The sequence below is a fragment of the Puntigrus tetrazona genome, chromosome 9 (genome assembly GCF_018831695.1).
Source record: "Puntigrus tetrazona isolate hp1 chromosome 9, ASM1883169v1, whole genome shotgun sequence".
Taxonomy (NCBI): Eukaryota; Metazoa; Chordata; class Actinopteri; order Cypriniformes; family Cyprinidae; genus Puntigrus; species Puntigrus tetrazona.
This window is the reverse complement of record NC_056707.1, coordinates 24,017,589-24,039,001: the sequence shown is the minus strand read 5'-3', so window position 1 is coordinate 24,039,001 and position 21,413 is coordinate 24,017,589. Positions and strand designations below refer to the sequence as shown.

Below are 21,413 nucleotides of genomic sequence, written 5' to 3'. Positions count from 1 at the left end.
TGATTAATTCATTAATTCTTCTTTTAGACAGTGAGGTCGAAAACACAAAAACATTTCCTTTCAAAATATTATAATTCTGCGACTCTCCTCGTTAATTCAACCCATGCATCCTGTTTGGGATATGTCTCTAATCTCTGTTTTAACTGACAGTTCACCCCAAAATTAAGGTTTTATGTCCTCTCGGATATTTATGACGTTCTTTCTTCCGATGAACACAAGCAGAGATTTCTAGCGCGTGCATTGAACGCGACGGTCAGGTTTAAAATATTAATATTTGTAATCTTCTTACATATGCCTGTTGTTTCACTTAAGAAGACGCTGATTCGTTAGCAGGGCTTGTATGACTTACTGTTATCTTTGGATGACTGATCAATGAAAGTTGCATTTTGTTTCATTTTCTCCCTTTAACCAAACCTCTGCATGCCTGCCAGAAAACAAAAGCGCTTGTACCTTTTTAATATTCGAATGCAACCTAAAGTCGTGCTTTTACTCGAGTATGCTCCAGACCAGATGCTTTACATCACTTGGACCGATTTTCGCATTTTCTTTAGTTGCATTTGAGTTCAGTTCAGTTCAAACGAATCAGCGTCTTCTTAAGTGAAACGACAGGCGTGTGTAAGAAACAAACCTGGCCGTCGCGTTAGAAATCTCTGCATGTGTCATGGGACGACGTAAGAATCTTAATTTTGGGGTGAACTATCAGTTTTAACTATAACTGCTTTCCACTGTTTCCCAACAAAGCGAAAGTGTTGAGCAAATGTTCGCCCAGCAGCTATAATACGGTTTAACGGGCTTTGCGCGCAGAACGCGGATTAAGCTCTAAAGGGGCGTGTAAGCGGCAAAGGGGGCGTGTTCTCGTTCTGTGGGCGGGGCGAAAGAACGAGGCGCTCGAGCCCGTGCGGCGGGACGTCTCAGAGCCCCGGTTTTTAATGGAGAACCGCAGACGAGAAAAAGCGGCGCGGATCAACAGGTGCGTCCATCGATGGTTCGTGAGTAACCGACGCATCAGGACCCTCTCGTGATGGGACTTTCTGTGTTCACAGATGGACGGGGACAGGGACCGCTTGCTGTCTTCGCGCGAGGACGTGGGGAAAAGCGGAACCAGTTCAATATCCTCCGCCTCGTTTAATTTCATCAACTCCATTATAGGATCTGGAATTATAGGTAACGTTTTGTTATTGGTGTTTCTAAAAAAAAAAAAAAAAAAAAAACATTCAGGCAGTACCAGACAAAGGTTTGGACACGTATGCTCCTCTTAAACTTAAAACATGTTAAAAAAAAAAAAAAAATGCTACAAAATTACTATTATTATTGTTAAAGTTAAAGTTGCTTTATTATAGCGTGCAATGGATTTGTTGAATAGTTTCCCACTCAAAATAACCGTATGTGTTATTTCATAGCATATGCATACTGTATATTTATTTAGATAAATGCCACGTTTTTGTTATTTTACCTGTTTCTAGATCAAAGGTGATAGTCTAGTGCAGAAAATCGAATCTATTCTTTGAGGCAAAAGCACGCACGATGCCATTTAGATAACTATTCAGCTTCTTAATAGTGATATCTGTGCATACTTTAGTAGGTCAGTGGATGTGAGAAGTGGCTTAGATTCCACGCTGCAGGATCATATGACCACAGCCTCAGTCGGTTCACATGCTTCTGCTGCAGGAGGAAAGAAAAAAAGAGAGAACAAATATTTTGAGATATCTTTGGGTCCGGAAAAGGTCAGCAATGAACATTTAATGCACGCATTCTCGTCAGTGTAGCTATTTTCGTGCCCTATCACCTGCCTGATCAGATAAAAACAGCAAGTCATCAGATCCCTTCCTGTAGAGGAGGCTGGGGCTAGTTGTCACATTTCGGCCTGTTTCAGGTCTTCCGTGTTTCTGATGTCTTGCTTTCGTTCGTCAAGGGTTTGCCGTACTCCTTGAGTCAGGCCGGTCTCCCGATGGGTCTCCTGCTGCTTCTTCTGGTGGCTTTCATCACAGGTACGGCGCGAGACGTTTACTGCATCTAGATCAAAGGCAACGCGTTAAAAGACTTGCACGCATCGGTAAGGAAGCCTAGGAAATAAAGTTTAGGTCGATTATTTGTTTTCGAATAAAAATCTAGCCTACAGCGCTTGTGATTAGTTTTAATGCGCTTCTGTCTCGTAGACAGCAAATAATATTTGACCAAAAATATATTTCGTAATGCTTTGCTCAAAAAGAGCAGCTCGGATATTACACCCAATGTTAGCATTTTTGGTTTCACAGACGTTTAAATTAAATGCGATTGAATAAACGATGACCAAAAGTGAATTAGACCTTTATCGTGAATATACTTTTTTGTTTTGGTAAGAAATGCACGCATTTTACGCAGCACTTAGTACACCTTTTGCTTTATTTATATATGCTTTTATTTTTAAATGCATGCTCTTTTCTTTTCGCAGATTACTCCATCATCCTGCTGATCAGAGCAGGCAATCTGTCCGGGACTCACAGCTATCAGTCTCTGGTTCAAAGCACGTTTGGCCAGATAGGATACTTGATGGTGTCGGCTCTACAGTTTCTTTACCCGTTTATCGGTAACCGCTCTGTGCCCCAATTATACCTTTTATTGAATAAACACTGTGAGGTGAAGTGAGATTTTGAAGAATGGATATTATTCTGCCTTTCCCCATACAGCAATGATCAGCTACAACATCATAACGGCGACACTCTGACCAAAGTGTTCACGAGAATTCAAGGAGGTGAGCTGGTTAGCGTCACGTTTCGCGTTTTTTCAAACAAGCATTTTGCAGCAAAAGTCCTAATTGAGTTATTACAACCTTTTAGTACTTTTCAACGAAAGCACGCGGAACTGCCTTACGTTTCTGAAGCGCGATTAAAAGCGGCGCGTTTGGATTTCAGAAGCATTTTTACGTTTGTAGGACGTTTGAGTCACAGCATGCACAATAAACGCATGACTTGTCCGATTTAAAAGAATGCATTTTGGGTCTAGATGCCGTGCTAAAAGCAGAAACCTGACATTTGCGCTCTTTTTTCCCCCAGTTGGTCCCGAAACGTTCTTGCAGAGAGACATTTCGTAATAATGATGTCCACTCTTCTGTTCACACTCCGCTCTCTCTCTACAGAGACATAGCAAAGCTGGGAAAGGTTGAGAATTACCTACGTCTACCAAGTTGTTGTTTTTTTTCTTTTTAGTAAAATCATTTGTGATCCGTGGCTTTTTTAAAGAATGTTTCACCCAATAAATCTGTCATTTAGCTGTTTTTCTGGTCGTGCAATAGTGATCTTGATTGGTTATTTATCTCGGCTTTAAAACAGCCAATGTTTCTTTAAAATAGCCCATATGCCCTCTGTGCTACATTATAAGTTATCTGAAGCCAGGTCATTGTTCAAGTCAGGTTATTTCTATAACATTTAAACAATACAGGTTGTGGCATTATCAAAAGGAGAGCCAGTAATGTACAACGGCTTAAACGCTCAATGTTCAGTTAAATGCATTTCATTATCGAAGATGCATGATTAATAAAATCAACTGTTCCTCTTGAAATGCTCCTATATAAAAGTTTTTGTCTTTACTTCACAAAAGCAAATCTCACAATCTTCATAAAGACTATATGTGTTGCACATGAGCTAAAGGTGGATGATCTAAACCATCAATAAGACAACATGTAGTGTGCTTGTAGTATACAACAGGTATTTCAGCAAAGGCTTTATCGTTGAGAGGCCTTAGGGATTTCAGATTTAATGAAATATTGAACTCGACAGTAATGAACTCTCTCCTTTCCTCCGTTCCAGGTATCTTTATTGTCCATGCTTTGACTCTTGCCATCCTCGTCACAGTGGTCGTGAGAGCGGCGACACTAGGACCACAGATGTATAAAACCTCTCTCTCCGTCTGCGCATTCATTCAAACCATCCACCATATGCTGATGTTTGCCGACCGCAGCTCGGGATAATGATTCACCCTACAACCATCTCACCGAGCTTCGTTTTTATTTGACTTTCCGTCGTGTTTTTGGCCTTCGCGCATAACAAGCAGCGCACTTAGCCTAACCATACACACATATTTAGTGACGCGCGAAAGGGAATCCCTAACCCTTATCGAACCCGGATTGAATGTTTGATTTTTCCGCCAAGCTGAGACAAAGAATCACGATAGAGACTAAGACCCTCCGCAAATTAACGCCTTAACATTTTCTCGTTTAACATTAGTTTTGACGATGGAGCAGTTTGCTAACATTAATACCAAATGAATCAAAGCTCTTAGTTGACTGGTGCTAATGCTAAACTGAATTTAAATAGTGATCATAAACATATATCTATACATGCACTTTAACTCTTTGTATTAAAATAACAAACTTAAATAATATAAATATAGTTTAATAAAATAATTTGAACTATGTAAACATGAAAATGACAAAATATATGAAGTTACAAAATTTTTACAATTAAAATTAACATAAAAATAGGTGAATATTTATTTATATATTTTATATATATATATATATATTTTTTTATATTTATATATATATATATATATATATATATATATATATATATATATATATATATATATACACTCTGAGTATTTTTATTTGGCATGCCAATACAAATGTCTAAATATCCTTTCATCTGAACACATTTACATTATATTTTTTGTTGATAATTTAAGAACTAATATCCATCAATGGAGTATTCTTCTTAGACATTTACGTTTAGATAACTGTGTTTCCTTTAATTAACTATCTTAAATTGGTTACAAAAGTCTTAAACTTACAAAAACTCTCAAAACACCTGCGCTGTTTTTGCGCTCACGTCAAAACGGTTATTTCTAAAAAGAATGGCCATCTTTACGAACTAATCCCGGGTTTTATTTCCCCCACAGACCGGCGTCAGACGGCGCATGGGTGTTCGCGCGGTGGAATGCGATCCAGGCAGTCGCCGTCATGTCTTTCGGTGAGCTTTTTAATTTCGGCCCACGAACAACGTCGCAGTTTCAGCTGAAGTACCTTTTCGGCTGAAACCGCGATGCGTCTGACACCTTCCAGCTTTCATCTGCCACCACAACAGCTTCATGATCTACGGGTCGCTGCGGGAGCCCACGCTGAGCGGCTGGTCTCTGGTCACTCACGTGTCCGTGGGCTCGGCCGTGATGGTCAGCGCTGTCTTCGCTGCCGCGGGATATGCCACTTTTACTGGTTACACGCAAGGTAAATTCATGCAAACAATCTCACGACATCTGCACAAATCCGGGCGCCAGACGCACTGAAGGAGCTGCGTATCTTCCTGTCTAAGGCGATATATTCGAGAACTACTGCAGGAATGATAACTTGGCTACATTCGGCCGATTCTGCTATGGCGTCAGTATAATCACCACCTTCCCTCTGGAGTGCTTTGTAACCCGTGAGGTAAGACAACCGAAGCTTTTATCTACAGTATGGTTGATTCTTCAACTAGGGGCACCTTTGACTGCTTGAAAATGTCCTGAAATTAAAATCAAGTTGATTTTCCATCATAAATACACTGATCTCGACAAAAACCTATATTGCAGCAGTATTGGGGACACAGATTTATGCAAAAACATTCAAACATTACATGTACGCTTATGAGTAATCATAGTTTACTGAGGATAACTAGAATTAAAAATATACAACCATAAAAAATGTAGTTGCTAAGGCGACATTTCTCCTTTTTATTCAGTAGAAGTTAAGTAACTGAAACTATGTAAAGAACAACGCACAACAAAATGAACAAGAACTGACGTGAAAATATCTTCATCGTTATATGGGCAGCATTGGGATGGAGCAGTTTGCTAACATTAATACCAAATTAATCGAAAGCTCTTAGTTAACTGAGACTAAAACTAAACCCACAATATAAATTAATTGAATTTAAATAGTAATAATTAACATGTACATAAACTTTAACTTTTTGTATTAAAATAACAAACTTAAATAATTTAATAAAATAATTTGATATATGTAAACATGAAAATCACAAAATATATGAAGTTACTAAATCTTTACAATTAAAATGAACATAAAAACAGGTGAATTTTATTTATATATATATATATATATATATATATATATATATATATACACACACACATATATATATATAAATATATACACACATATATATGTAAATATATATATACACATATTCATATATATATTCATATATATATATTCATATATATATATATATATATATATATATTTATATATATATATATATATATATATTCATATAAATATATATATATATATATATATATATTCATATATATTTATATATATATATATATATATATTCATATATATATATATATATATATTCATATATATATATATATATATATATATATATATATATATATATATATATTCATATATATATATATATATTCATATATATATATATATATATATATATATATATATATATATGATATATATATATATATATTCATATATATATATATATATATATATATATATATATATTCATATATATATATATATATTCATATATATATATTCATATATATATATTCATATATATATTCATATATATATTCATATATATATATATATATATTCATATATATATATATATATATATATATATATATATATATATATTCATATATATATATATATATATATATATATATATATATATATACATTCATATATATATACACATTCATATATATATATATTCATATATATATACATTCATATATATATATATATATATACATTCATATATATATAAATATATAAACATATAGCCTTGGTATCTCAGTGAATAACACTTAAAAATGTAAAGTACTCTGGTTTCAACACTTTAAAAAAAGCTGAAAGATATAATTGGTGCAACACATAATCAAAGTCTGTAGACACTTGATTTAATTTTTTGGTCAGAGCTTTTTGTATGATTTCTATATTACAGTCATCCTGACTCTTAATTAAAGTGTGACGTACTACAAAGGCTTATTCTGGTATTTAATTCAGTTTCTTTAAAGTGGGTTGTTTGTTGACGTCGCCTCTATTTTGCCCAGGTGATCTCCAACGTGTTTTTTAAAGGAGAGCTCAGTACGACGGCGCACGTCTTCATTACCCTGGTGATCGTGTCGGCGGCGACCGTCATATCGCTCTCCTACGACTGTCTGGGCATCGTCCTGGAGCTGAACGTGAGTTTCCCCGCGGGTTCATCAGCATCAGTGACGTGAGAGACGTGTCTAAACGTTGCGCTTCTGTGTCTCTCTCAGGGGGTTTTGAGCGCCATACCCCTCATGTTCATCTTCCCCGCCGCCTGCTTCCTGAAGCTCTCGGACGGCCGCTGGTTTCGCGGGGAAAACCTCATCCCCAGCGTCATCCTGGCGGTGGGCGTTTGTGTGATGATGATCGGTTTGATCATGATGGTGCTCTTCCCTCAGGACTGTTCGCACGGAGCGGAGATGTTCTACTGCACCGTCTCCAACACCTCCGCTCCCAGCACCATCTCACCGAACAGCGGGCTCCAGTTTATTAACGCCACAGCGTTTTCTGACCGACGTTAACTACGCCGTTTTCACTGGAATCTTTTTCTGTGCTGTTTTCTAGCGATTCACTGTTGAAGCAATTCTTGTATTAAAGAAACGACATAATAGCTACAGTAGTTATTTTTCACGTGAGGCGCTTTCTACGTTCTTGCTTTACGTTCCCGCCATTTCTCGGTTGAAGACTGTAAACGTATAAAGGCAGAAACGCATGCCATCTGAAACCATGTAGTAGCTTTTTGTATGGAACGGACCAAAATTGAAATAAACCTTTACTGAAGGTAATGTGCAGCTGACAAAAAATTTCAGTTTTGCACATAAAGCTAAAAAAAAATGAGTTATGTAGATATTTATTGATATTAGTCACTACTAGCCTGTGTCCCAGAGGTTATCAAAACATTTTTTTTCATGTAATATTAAGGACATATAGCTTTTATCATGCTTTCCTCCCCCTGAAAATCCATTATAAAAACACACATTTTATGTTTAAATCTGTAATTCTGTAAATAACTTGCAGTTACATAAAAAAAAAACTTTTGGACTTGCTAATGACATGCTAATCATGCTAACAACATGCTAATGATGCTAGTCACTTGACAAGCATGATAGAGACATGCTAGCCATGCTTACAACGTGCTAGTAACATGCTAATCGTGCTAGCGACATGCTAGTGTTAAGCAGGCATATCTTTAAATCAGAATGCCATGAAGACTTTGTACGGAAACAGCCAATCATCAATCACCATTGACGCTTCCTAGCCACGCCCTAGCAACCATTATCAAACAACCTAGCAACCAAACCCTAAACTGACATATCTTCAAAACCGAACGTCACAGAGACATGGGGGTGGGCTCGTTTGACTCGGGGCAGCAGACAGCTAATCGTGAACCACTTCACGTGACTTTTCCTAGCCACGCCCTAGCGACCACTATCAATGACCTTAGCAACCCAAGCCCACACAGGCATACTTCAAGTCTGAATGTCTTAGAGACATGGGGGTTGGTTTATATCATTCATAATGACAAGCAGTCTTTAGTGTATCATGATGGTCAGCTGCCGATCCACTTACTATCAACAAAACAATGTACCCTAGCAACCGATTAGCAAGACCTATATCTCTGCATCACGATATCGTATAGACATGGGAATTGGTTCTTCTGACTTGTGTTAGCAAACTGGACTTCAGATGTGTTAGTATTGCTAGCAGTACTACATGCTAACAGCGACTAGCTATATGCTCATTCATGATGAGACCTCTATAAAACTCAATAGTAAGTAGCAACCGAGTGCGAGTTTTGCCACGGCAAGCACCACTCACATTTTCTTCAGGAAATGTACATTCTAGTTTAGTCAAATTATGCAAAAAATGTGAAGGTATGCTTTCACTTTTTTGTATGCTACATATGCATTTTGTTTAACAGATACTCAATTTAATCAATGCAAAAAAATAAATAAAAAAATCCTATAACTGTCACCGCATGTTATTGTCAGAGTTTGTTATGTTTCAGAAAAAGCAAAGTAAATCCTCCCACCTGTTGTCGGGTTATATTAATTGGTCAAACAGGCTAACCTAGCTAGCGTGTGTTTAGCGTGGCGTGCTGATATGAAACCACGAGACTCGACTCGCAAACAAAATGTTTCGAGGCTCATAAGCAGTAGAACTGACACTTCACTAAAAAACTGAATTGAGTAGAATTGTTATTAGTTCGTCGTGTATTTCATCCTGAGCGCTTCGCCACACGACCCAAATCTGAAGGGCACTGAAACGCTGAAGGCAACTCTTTTGAGTCGATTTGTGACTAAATAAAATGTCGTCAGCTATCGTTGCATAGTCAAATATATTCTTCAGAAGCTTTCCTTGCAAGACAGCATGAAGGTGAGCGTCAACAGAAATGCTTTCTTTCCCCCTTTATCTATATAAACAATGTACCGATGATAATTAGCGCTAGATGTCGCCATTTTGTCAGCGGTGAACTGCACAGCTACGCAAACCCTCTACAGCAGAGAGAATATATTAAAATGATGGTCAACCGGCACGACATTTTCCCAATCGCGTCGACTCGAATCATAAGCTTTCACTCTGGAAGCCTCCCGTCAAAACAAAACGAGCCTCTGGCGTTAGCGTCGCACATTCGCCGCTTTGTTAAGACGCTTCTGGTCGGGGTTCGACGCGCGAATACGCGTCCCACCGTCAAAAGCGAGCGTGAACCCGGTGCGAGGACGGGAGGTGCTGGCAGGGACCGTAAATCATCGCGTCATTGCTTGAAAACGCGGGGCTGCCGTCTCCTCTCGGTTGAATAGGAACAGAGGAGCGTCTGTTGACGGGGGCAGGACTCTGGAAAGTATGGTGGGAGTTGCAGAATTTTAAGGGGGGTAACGGGACAGAAGTGATGCAGGAGCGACCCACGAGCCGCGGTTGGAGTCGGGAGAGGCTCCGCAAAAGCTGCTGGAGCTGTTGTTGTTGTTTTTGTTGATGATGATGCTGTTTAGAGAGACTGATGACAGCTGACAGCCGCGCGAAAGTTCAAGGGCGACCGAGGTATGTTTGAGGCGTCGCGCTCATTCAGGCTCTTTAGGCTCATTTATGCGCGGAAAAAAAGGATTCGAGGATAAAACGTCTCGTTTTCTGACCTAGTGCCGAGCTTAATTTACTCACGACTGTTGTGCAAAATTTATGTCACGTCCGGTTTCGAATCTAGCCGGCTGATTTGTAAAAAAACTATCTTAATCTGTCATTTTGATTTGAAGCTGTGTTTTACCACAAATGCAATCTTGTCACGACCCTCCTCGCTTTTTTGTCATTTTTGGATCGGGATTCGAGCAAACTGATCGATAGAAACAAACTAGTATGTGTTTTTTCATTCATGGTAGAGGGTTAAAGGTACAGTTACCTCAGAATTATTTTTGCCAAGCTGTTACAGAGCTTCAGAAGAAGCAGCAATCAAAAAGTGCCATGCGTATTTTGTTTATGTATATATAAACTGTTGATTTGTATGCATTTGAGTTTAGTTTTGAATTTTAGTTGCATTGAATGCATGTCATACTGGCTAATTCATTCTTTTAGTTTTGGTCATGTTAGACATGCATTGTTAAATAAAGAAATTAATATTGCTAAACTATATGTAGGGCTTGAAATGATTATTTTGGTCTTTTTTTTTTGTTTTGTTTTCTTGACAGCTGACAGCCATGCAAAGTTTGCATGTAATCGAGCTGCATGCCTACTTAGCCTTTAAATGCAAAATAAAAGTCTAAGACTAAAATAAAGTTATGAAAATGTCAAAGTTGCCATTTTCTGTATGGGCGATCATTTGCTGTTAGGTTCATGTGCGAGTTTGAAAAACGATAAAACGATGTTAATCGCACGTTTGAGCATATCATTAGAATTACTTAAAAGAATAATAATAATAATTGCGGTCATTGATCATGAGTTTTATTTCATTTAGTGCACCAGCTGAGTGCAAAAAATGCTAAATTGATGCAAAAAAGCCTCATATATTTGTACTAAATAAAGTATTGAATGCCAGTAAAGATCCTCCCTCTATTGGAAAATGCCTATACACGCCCTGCTGAAAGAGCCTAAACTGGTTTGCCGGTCTTACCCGGTTTAAGCAGGTCTCCAGGCAAGATCGGATGAAAAGTGGCCGAAGCTCTTCTAAAGCCAGCCCGCAGACCAGCATGCCAGTTCAGACTGGTTCAAAAAACGTAAAACCCCCCCCCAAGTCAACCATGCCTATTATTGACACTGTGGCATGAGCGGTGGAAAGGGACGCACCACCTTCCGCAGAACCGACTCGTCTAGTTTTACCTCTCCGTCTGTCAGCACTCCCTCGAGGCTGTGCCATGAGTCAGTGATGTTTGCTTTCTGTCCTGCAGTGCCAGGGATTTCAGAGCCGCGCCGGCCGCTGCGGGGATGGACGGCGACGCACACAGCAGACCGCCTGACCGAAGGTACACCGTAAGACTTGCTCCTCAGCTTTGGGTTGGATTCCTGTCGTTTCTGTGGTTCGTCGTACCGTAGTTTTATCATTTAACGTTGAACTCAATCTTTAAAGACATGCGTATGCTTGCGTAAATTAAGGAGGCGCTTCCCTGCAACGTCCGTCTTATAACTTTTTTTTAATTTGCAGTTTTTACAATCAAGATTATGGGAATAAAGAGCCGAAGGGCTGTTTGAGAGTTCAGTCACGTTACTTTTTTTGTGTGTGTGTTTTGAACATCTTTTATTGTACAGATTTTCGGATGGAAGGCCGCTTTAAGAGCGATTTCTTGGAAACTTCTAATACGTGCTGAGAGAAGTGCTGTTGTTTTCCCTTTGAAATTAATGATGTCACTTCCTGGAAGGTGACGTCATTAAGCAACTGGCTTTTGTTAGCAAAGGGATTTGCAGAAGGCTGACAGATAGAAAGTGAGGACATGGGAAGAGCTATGAACATGTTTTGTAGAAATTTCCCAGTTATACAGTAGGTGTATATATTCTAGTCTAAAAGCAAACGCAGTGCCTTATGCGTGTGTGTGCACTTTCATATTGTGGATTTAAAGATTATCCGGAAAGTCGGCTAATATTTGTCATTTTTTTCCTCCAAGTTTTCTTTAACCTGCAAGCAGCTATGTGGATAAAAATGATAGTGATGCATAATGTGAGGTCTGGAATATACTGGAATATAAAATTAACGCATTGAAGTCGGTCTAACATTTGTGGGCTGGGCTGTTTATGAGTAAAAATTTAGATGCTGTCTGTCTAAATGCGTCTCCGGTTGTGTGTTTGTTTACAAGACAGTCCCAATGTAATTAAAGCCTCTGTCGTCGTAGGCATTGCCTCAACCTTTGACATCGGTGCATTTCCTGCCCGCAGAGCAGAGCTGAGAAACGCTCTTGGACACATGTGGAGGTCATGGGAAATTAACTTTGGGGAGGGGAGACTCTTGCAAAATTCTTCTTCTTAATTTCTTTGCTGGGGAAATGAGGATGTAATTGTTGCGTTTTTTAACTTTTACTGGATAAGAGTCGTCTAGAGAAGAACAGGCTCCAGGGTTTTCATTTCCCTCCTAGATATGACCGGAGATTACAGAAACACGACAGCGTGATGCTTCTTAAGGCAATTGTACTTATTTGGTGTAATAATCCGTGGCTGTGGGGCGGGACTTAGAAATCAGAAGACTAGGAAATTTAAAATACACAAACCAGATGCAGGACCTGGTCTTTGAAAACCGCACGAGGCCGATTAGCCGTCTATATCATGAGCGAGGAAATCTGGATGTCGAATCCTCCATATGCATTAGCGTCGAATGTGATCTTTATTAACACACTTTGGATTGTAAGACTTTGGAAATTTGTGCTCCGTGGGTTCAGATTTAGCAGAGGATGATGTCAGCTGAGAGCGTTCCAATGGCTGGAAGCGTTTTCTATGAAATCTGAGAGATTTTTTTCCAGCACGTTCTCATAACACTCTTTTCTCCATTATTTTTATCTCTCTCTCTCACACACATTCACTCACTCACTCACTCACTCACTCACACACACACACACACACACACACACACACACACACACACTCACACACACACACACCCTACTCAACGTTATATCTCCCACGTTGGCTATGAGCACATCCCTGTGTTATTGTGATTTTAATTAGAGGCGAGTCTGATATTTTGAAGGCTTTTTACGAGAGCCTTTTGAGCCTCGTGCAAGCACTCTGATTTTCCACCCAGAAATATTTGATTAGCGTTGCCTGTGGGCTTTACAAAGAGAAGGTTTTGTTGTGCTAAACAGCATGACTCTTAACCGTACAGAAGTTGTTGCGTAATTCGGGAGCAGGATTTTGGTTTCTTTGGCATTGTGGGGCACCAGGCCATAAACCATCTGATTGCGTCTCTGTGGTGCAACTGTTTGTAAATTTGTAAATTTGTGTATCCTTTCGCCAAGTTGCGCAGCTTTTGCACATTTTGGTTTTGGTCCATACACAAGTTTGGTTTACCCTGCAGGAATTAAGTCCATAGAGTTGGTCTGGTAAAAAATATGTATTTTTCAGTTAATGGCAATCCTGAGGTGAAGGAGAAAACCAGAAACCGCAACCATTGTAGTCTGATTCACAAGGGCTTTTTTTTAAAAAGATGAGTTGAATCATTGTGAAACTGATCTAGTTTCATTTTTACTTGAAACCTGGCAACGCGCACTGAATATCTTGGATTGGTTTTATGATGAATTGCTTGTGATTTTCATAGCTTTGGATAAAAACATCTTAAAAAAAATAATAAAATCTGCTAAAGCAAATCTAATTAAACACTGCCTAAGCAGTCAGTGGTCATTTTTATTTGCAATAATAACATATAAGCAAAATTGATTATTATAGCTGCCTTATACCCACAGAATTCAGAGCTCAAATCTGAATCATAAAAGTCATAAAATGTGCACACCAAAACAATATATATATATTTTTGTCAGTATTCTTGTCTTGGTTTCCAATACAAAAATCTAAACTTCCTTTTAATCAAATTAATTTATTTGAGATGTTTAATTTTTTGGAGAAATTCAGTGATTTTTATGTTCAAACAAGAACAAATATGCGTGACGCTTGTTTTTTCGTTTAAATTACGTTTTCTCTCATTGGCAGATATTTCAAATTAATTTATTTTTCCAATATTTTATCTTGCTTAAATCTTTTCATTTTGACACATTTACTATACATAAAAACTTTGTCATTTTTGCAACTTTTTTTTATTTTATTTCATGCATTTTTAGACATTTGCACTGGAAAAACAAGACACAAATGCTTTTATTAATATAAAAATAATTGAAATTAAGAATATAGATTTTTTTCAGTATAGTTGTTACTTTTAATTCATTCCTTAAATTTGGTTTTTAAATGGCAGAAACTCTGATATCATCAGTACATACACATCTACATTCTGCACGTAGCTACCAATGTATATGTAGCACTCTCACCTTCATACAACACAATTGAAAGTCAGTTTTCCCACTATGAAAATGCACAAAATGTGAGCCTGCGAATAACTTGCAGTAACTGCAGATGTGCCCACATCTAACGGTGAGTTCATATTCTGGAAACTCGAAATGGTACAAGAAGAGACTGACAAATGAGGGGAATTTAAGCTTGATCTCTGCAAATATGAAAGCAAGATGTGGAACTTCGCAGGTGTTGGCAGGACTCTAGTACGCTGCTGCAGTTTGGCTTCCTCGCTCTTGACATCTGTTCTTGGAATTCCGAATTGGAAGGTTGGCAACGGCGATGTGAATAACTGTCGGAATGTTTACTCGCTTATGATGTCATTTTGTATGATCTTTTGGTCTTTTCCAAATGATCAACACACACTCTTCTACCTCAGTGCAGCGAGGACCAGGCCTTGACAACAAAGTGTCACCTCAGGGATGGGGTATGGAAGCACTTACGTTTTTTTTTTGCAGATGTTTCCATACTTTCTCACACTCTATCGTTCTCTCTTCATACGCTTGCATTCTAACACACACAGACAGAATCCCAGAATCCACTTGCACAGCTGTTCTATCCGATCCAGTGTTGAAAGCTAGAGTATGAAAACAGTGACGTTATGACGTTGGCTTGAGACAGACCCTCTAGAAACCAACCAGAACGCTCTGCAAACCACCTATACACACCTTAGATACCATCAAAAAAAAGCACTAGGTGACACTTTCTCGTCAAGGCCTTGCTTATCTTAACAAGCCAGAACACTCTGACAACTACCAGTAATGGGTTGTAATGATTTCATGTAATCTGGAAATGGGTACCAAAAATGTAAGTACTTATTACATTTTAAAGGGATCATATGATGTTGCTATAAAGAACATACACCACATAAAACTGTGGTTTAAGTTTCAAAAAACTCATTTTTCACATACTGTATGTTATTATTCCCCCCCTAAGCCCCGCCTTGATTTCTACAAAGCTCATTGTTCTAAAAAATGCAAGGTTGCTCTGATTGGCCAGCTATCCAGTCTATTTTTGATTGGCCGAATATCTCAAGCGTGTGTTGGAAATGTTACACTCCTTATCACAAAAAAAATTGTCATGTTATTTGGAATCAGTGATGGGCTACCTAGGACTAGCAACTGCCTAGAACACCCTAGCAACTGCCGAAGTACTACTCAAAACGCCATAACACTTTACAAACCACAGAGTGCTTGCTAAAACATGGCAAAACCCACGTAAGTCTGTCTAGTGAGTGTTGGACATTTGTCTTAGATTTTCTTTTTTTGTTGCCTAGATTAATGCAGTTGGTCATTTAACTCATTGAAGTTGTTCCTGTCTAGCGAATGCTTTGCAAACTGTTTTAACAGTTAATAAAGGTGTCAGGATGGGTGTTTTCTCAATAGAACCAACAGAATGATTAATAACCAGGCATTTAAAACGTACAGTTTACCGTGTAAGGTTTTGGGTGGTTTTAAGAGACAACTCCCAACTAAGGCGTTTATAGAACAATGGTTAGTCTGGAAAATGCAGACATCAACAGCCTGAAGCAAGTTGAAGCTAATGATGGCTCTTCACACTAGAAAAATTACTACAAGCCAAGGGATGGTTCTCATTGGCATTTTATAAATTTGATCATGATAGTTTGGTCAGCACTTGCTCATCTTCATTTCGCTCATGTAAAACATATTGCACTGTGCTGTTAATGCTTGTAATTTTTATTTTGTTCATGATTTTGATGTTAATTTTGTTTTTTGGGGGGGTTTTTTAAGCTATTTAAAGAGAGTATGCATTACTAGTATAATAGCATGCTCGATAACGACTGGACTGCGGCATTAAATTCTTACTTTATTTGCTCATTGAGTAATAGGGTATCCTTTCAACGAGATGCTCTTGTGGTGGCAAGCCCAGCAGAGTGAACACAACGCCTCTGTTCTGAAACATAGTGAGCTGACTTGTTGCCTACTTAGGCAGCACCTTAACTAAAGTGCCTCAAGATCGATGACTTGTAACTCTATATAGACCAAAATGTGTTGCGTAGAAATATAGTACTGTCCAAAATAAAATAAAAAAAAAGCGATCAGACATGAGAGCAAATACATTTAAAAAGTTTCTATTTCAAATGTTTTTGGTTTTTTTACTTTAGATTCTCAAGATTTCTCAAAAACAATTTTTTCCACAAGTATTAGTTTTTACTGCATTTCTTTTTTTTAATCAAATAAATGCCGCCTTGGTGACTGACCCCAAACATTTAAAGGCTATTACATATTATGCATTCAAATATCGAAAATTAAAATAGTTAGATTTATGCTTTCATTGCCATTTTTTTTGTTAAATCACATTATCATTCTGTATTCTTGCCTTTTGAGAAGGATGCATGCAGTGCTGCTGGATTTGGCTCAAATGAGGTACTGCATGCAAGAAGGCCTACAGTTTGTTTGGTGCACGATGTCTTAAAATGCTGCCTGCGTAGACGGCTCACTATGATTTGGAACAGAGCCAGTGTCTGTGGATGCCATAGATCTTCTATACATGCCATGCGTCTCGACTCCTCCACATTCCACACATACACGCGCTGTCTCTCGACAGCTGTATTTAACACTTCCACACAGACTCAATGCGGCGTTTCTCTCTGCGGAACACGAGAACTCCTGATTTCGCACTGCCTTTCCTGTCTGAGGAATACAAGGGCTTTATTTCTCCATGTTGTGTTTCTCAGAGCACTGAAAGAGCATGTGGCAGCACTCCAGAGAACACAGGAGAATGGAGGCTCTTTGTTTTGCTGTCAGGCCTGCAGGCAGTGACCGTAAACCACTTTGAATGCAGCAAAGAGGAATATGCTTCACGTTGATTAGTTTGGTGCGTGTCGTGTGTTAAACGGCGCTGGCGTGTTTTGTTAAACCCACCTCCGTCAGATATGCTCCCCCGTTGAACGCCGCATTCCAGAAGACGATGCACGTCGAGTTCCTCAAGTGTGACACATTTGTTGGCGCAAATGTAAGCGCGCCCGATTGAGTTTGCTAGCATGCACATGTTACGAATGCTGGACGCTTGAGGACAGACACTGGCATGAGGCAGAAACTGGACACTCGGGGTTTGCATGATATTTGGTGGTATTAAAAGCTCTTGGATGTTTGCGTTTTCTGGGCTCGTTTTTAGCTGAATCATTGTTGTTCATTGTAGCCGGTGTAGTCCGATTCATAAACGCGTTAGTCTTATGAACCGACTCTTTTTAATGACCTGGCCAAAAAAACTCACAACAGAACTCTGTCTAGGCTTTCGAGATTGTGTCCTCACGTCATAAAAACACGGCGAACCTGCTGTGGGAACTGAAAGAGCGCACAGTTTTCTCGAAGAAATGCTCCATTGCAGACTTTTCCGCTCTGAAGTTGGTTTCTTCAATCGGATAATGAATCTATTGAACAGAATTAGTCATAATAGTATTGTTGTATTATTTAAACATTTAATATTTGTATCATTGCTATTAGAACTTTATTATAAACTTTATTATACTTATACTATATAATAAGTAAAATATATATATATATATATATGTTATACTTTATTATAAATTAATTTAATTGAGCAGTTAATATAAAAGTAATATTTTAATATAATAAAATTTTAATATAATAATGATTAGCAGTTCTACACTATTGACTTATTATTAATAGCAAGAATAATATTTAATATAATAGATATTATTATTATTATTATTATTATTATTATTATTATTTATTATTATTATTTGGACAAAATAGTCAGATACAAGACTTTAATAGTTGGCTTCAAACAATTCTGCTTACTTTTTTGTTCATAATCTTATTGTTTTGACCAAATATCAAACCTAAATATTAAACTTTGAGTAATTAATGCAGCACTGTTTATGCGGATGATGTCAAATCATGTGACTTGTCGAACAGATGAGTGTTAAGTTTTATAAGCAATATAATTTTTTTTTTTATCTTGTGGATGATACAACCTTAGCAACCCCTTGGAAACCGCTTTTGTACCTGTATCACGGCAGTGAGGTTTGAGGCCGACAGCGTTTAGTCTTCAGAAAACGTGTAATCCAGTTTAAACCTGCTCCTACAATACACACGATTTTTCTGTTTAATATGATAAGATGTATTGTTTTTCAGCACTTAAAAACCCGAAAAGCGGACCGTTTCCCCTCGTCGTAATTTTTCAATGTAACATGAGAGGTATAAATGTCCATCTGCAGCATTACTTAGAGATCAGAGTCTTTGAGAGAATGGAAGCTCGCCAGCTAGTAATGGCTTCTATCAAGTGTGTCCATCTTGTTTTAAAAATCCCTGGATTTTACTCTCAGTGTCAGGTACTTGTGTCGGGTTTCATTAGATGATTGATTTCTGCATATTGACTTTGTGATCATTTCATTCTGATTAAGACGTCCAGCAACTATCCAATGAAATGTACATGTCGTTTTAGGCACTTGTCATAACGCATAGTTTCCATGCAGCTGTATAATCCCGAAGAGAGCTCATGAAATCAAAACTGTGGCTTTTCATCCTTGTCTTTCAGTTTCTATTTTTATTTTTTTTTTCCTGATGATTAGAATAATTGTTCAGTTGTTATTTTTTATAATGTTTTTACTTAACATTATAAATATTTTAGATATTTTATATTAGATTATTCATAATTTTTTTATTTTATTTTATATCATTGCATTAGGGCTGCACGATATGGCCAAAATTTATATTACATTATTTCTTAATTTTGGTCGACACAATATAATTCTGATATAGATATGAACTCTATTTATCTGATATTATAATTTTTTTTTTAAATATTATAAATGCCTGTATCATTACTTCTGATAAATTAATAAAAAATAAATGAAGCACCCTTGCTAAATAAAAGTATTAAATTTATGTAACAATAAAAAAAAAAGTTAAAATCGAAAATGTTATGGTATTGAAAATGATTATTTTGTTAATTCTAAGTGTTTCCTTAATATAATTTTTACTTTTTATTACTGTATTTATTTGACGTCAGTTTATGAATGTACTGTATTTTATGTACCTGTATCAAATATGTTGTGCAATAATACATAACACACTTATGTAATATTCAAGTTTGTTTGCTAAATTGCATTATTTGCATTATAATTATTACGTTCAAATAATTATTAAAATTATTTTAAAGATTTGTTACTTTAAATTTATAGATGTCTTTTAATAATATTTTAGTTTCTGTATTTATATATTGTATATATTTTTATTCCATAATTTGTGTAATATGATTATTTCCTTACTTGCATTATTATTTTCTTTATTATTAATTTACTTTCATATTTTTGTACAATATTTGATATGTACCTATGCCAAATATTGTTCCATTATTTGTCTAATACTAATTTATAGGGATGCAAATTGACATACTATTAATGATTATTTGCTTAGTTGGATTACTAAATTAATAGTAATGCAATTAATTAAGGTAAAAAATAAATAAATCCATATTCTAAGAAAGTGATTTTTGACCTTGCATACATGTCAAACTGTTGTCCAAACTGTTTTTTTTTTTTTTTTTACCCATAATAGGGGCACTTTAATATTATATTTAGTATTATAAATTCATTCATGCATGCATTCATTAATTTATTGTAAATATTAACATTTTGTATTTAATTTGTTATATTTTGCATTTTATTTTATTATTTTTGAGCCATATTTGACAGTCAAAATGTTGTCCCGTAATTTGTGTAATAACCGTCATAAGGCACGAAGCGATAACGCAGACACCAAGCGGCGATGAAGATCAGTGTTGTGAAGTCTAGAATTTGGCCGCCCGGTGACTTTTGGACGCTACCGTGCGTGTGATTGGCTGAGAGGAGGAAAACACTAGCTGCTGTATCTCTGGCAAGTGTGTCTCTTCAGACAATGTCCCTTTGTCTCAAAAGAAAGGATTCAGTGTAATAGTTTTAATTATGACTCCAGGGGAAATACTTCCCTCTTTTTACTTTTATGTAAATGTTGGCTCTTCTGGTAATAAGGGGCTCTCGCGACCTTTTTATGCCCGGCGTATTCCTGCGTATCTCGGCAGACAACAAGGTTAGAGGATTTGAGTTTCACGGTCCTCTAAGTAAGCCGAGCGTTTAATTCCAGCCTACTTATCTCGTAAATGGTACAAAATATTCCCGCAAGCCTGTGATCGGAACCGTTTCCCCTCTGCGTTGCTTATCTAAATGCTTGGCAGATGTTTTGACCGGTCTCTGAAGAGAAGGAGATGTTTGGTTGGCCTTGACTGTTCCGTGGTGGGAACGTCGAGGTCGGGATGTGCGTGAACCCGGAGAGACGCGTGGGTGAAACGCTAGAGTGAGAGTTCATCAGGCAGTACAGCGACCTTCTGCGTGACCTGTAGAGGACGGGGTCGTTTGAGGGTCGCATGTGGGATCACCCGTCGAGTCCTGAATCCCAACTTGAAGATTACGTCTCTATTGTAGCACGTCTCCCCCTCGCGCTCGTCATGGGAGAGCTGCTTCGGTGCGGAGCGTGAATGTGGTACGCTTCTGTTAAACGCCATTACCTCTCCTTTCTGCCTACGTCTCATTGGCTTCCTGATGAGATTATATTTTTTTCCCACATACCCTTGTTGAACTGCTTGCATGATGTGGTACGGTTTATCACAAATCCATTATGGAAATCGTATGTGTGAAAATTTTCCTAAAATCAGTTGAATCTCAATCGCTTTTGCTTCAGGATTTCGAATGGGCACCAGAAAATACCTGAAAATACCTTCCGATTAATATTGATATTTTTTTATTATATTTCATTAAAGAGCAAATTTGTTTTGATTCATTTACTTTTGGCTTATGTTGATAGGCCTTTGTCATTTGTCCATTTACATTTATATTTGATGATTTTATATTTACAATTATTTTTGCATTTTTATTATTTTTTTC

General features: G+C 37.4%; 2 protein-coding genes across 4 annotated transcripts in view; both read left to right on the top strand.

Annotated features, from left to right (window-relative positions):
• The first annotated feature begins 871 nt into the window (after nucleotides 1-871).
• slc38a11 (solute carrier family 38 member 11) lies at nucleotides 872-9,493 on the top strand. The gene is given in 16 exon segments (XM_043248992.1): nucleotides 872-970; nucleotides 1,044-1,169; nucleotides 1,913-1,988; nucleotides 2,432-2,566; nucleotides 2,667-2,687; nucleotides 2,690-2,731; nucleotides 3,033-3,038; nucleotides 3,041-3,094; nucleotides 3,097-3,137; nucleotides 3,786-3,801; nucleotides 3,804-3,864; nucleotides 4,876-4,946; nucleotides 5,039-5,200; nucleotides 5,286-5,398; nucleotides 7,060-7,191; nucleotides 7,270-9,493. Coding segments are annotated over 15 exon segments (1,347 nt in total). The 5' UTR covers nucleotides 872-970; the 3' UTR covers nucleotides 7,561-9,493.
• A 394-nt stretch (nucleotides 9,494-9,887) lies between these two features.
• Nucleotides 9,888-21,413, top strand: part of cobll1b (cordon-bleu WH2 repeat protein-like 1b) — a 47,145-nt gene continuing 35,619 nt past the window's right edge. For all 3 annotated transcript variants that reach the window (XM_043248989.1, XM_043248987.1, XM_043248988.1), the window contains exons 1-2: nucleotides 9,888-10,078; nucleotides 11,413-11,487. In XM_043248989.1, the coding sequence (XP_043104924.1) occupies nucleotides 10,038-10,078; nucleotides 11,413-11,487 (116 nt within the window). In that variant the 5' untranslated portion in view covers nucleotides 9,888-10,037. The remainder of the gene's footprint in view (nucleotides 10,079-11,412; nucleotides 11,488-21,413) is intronic.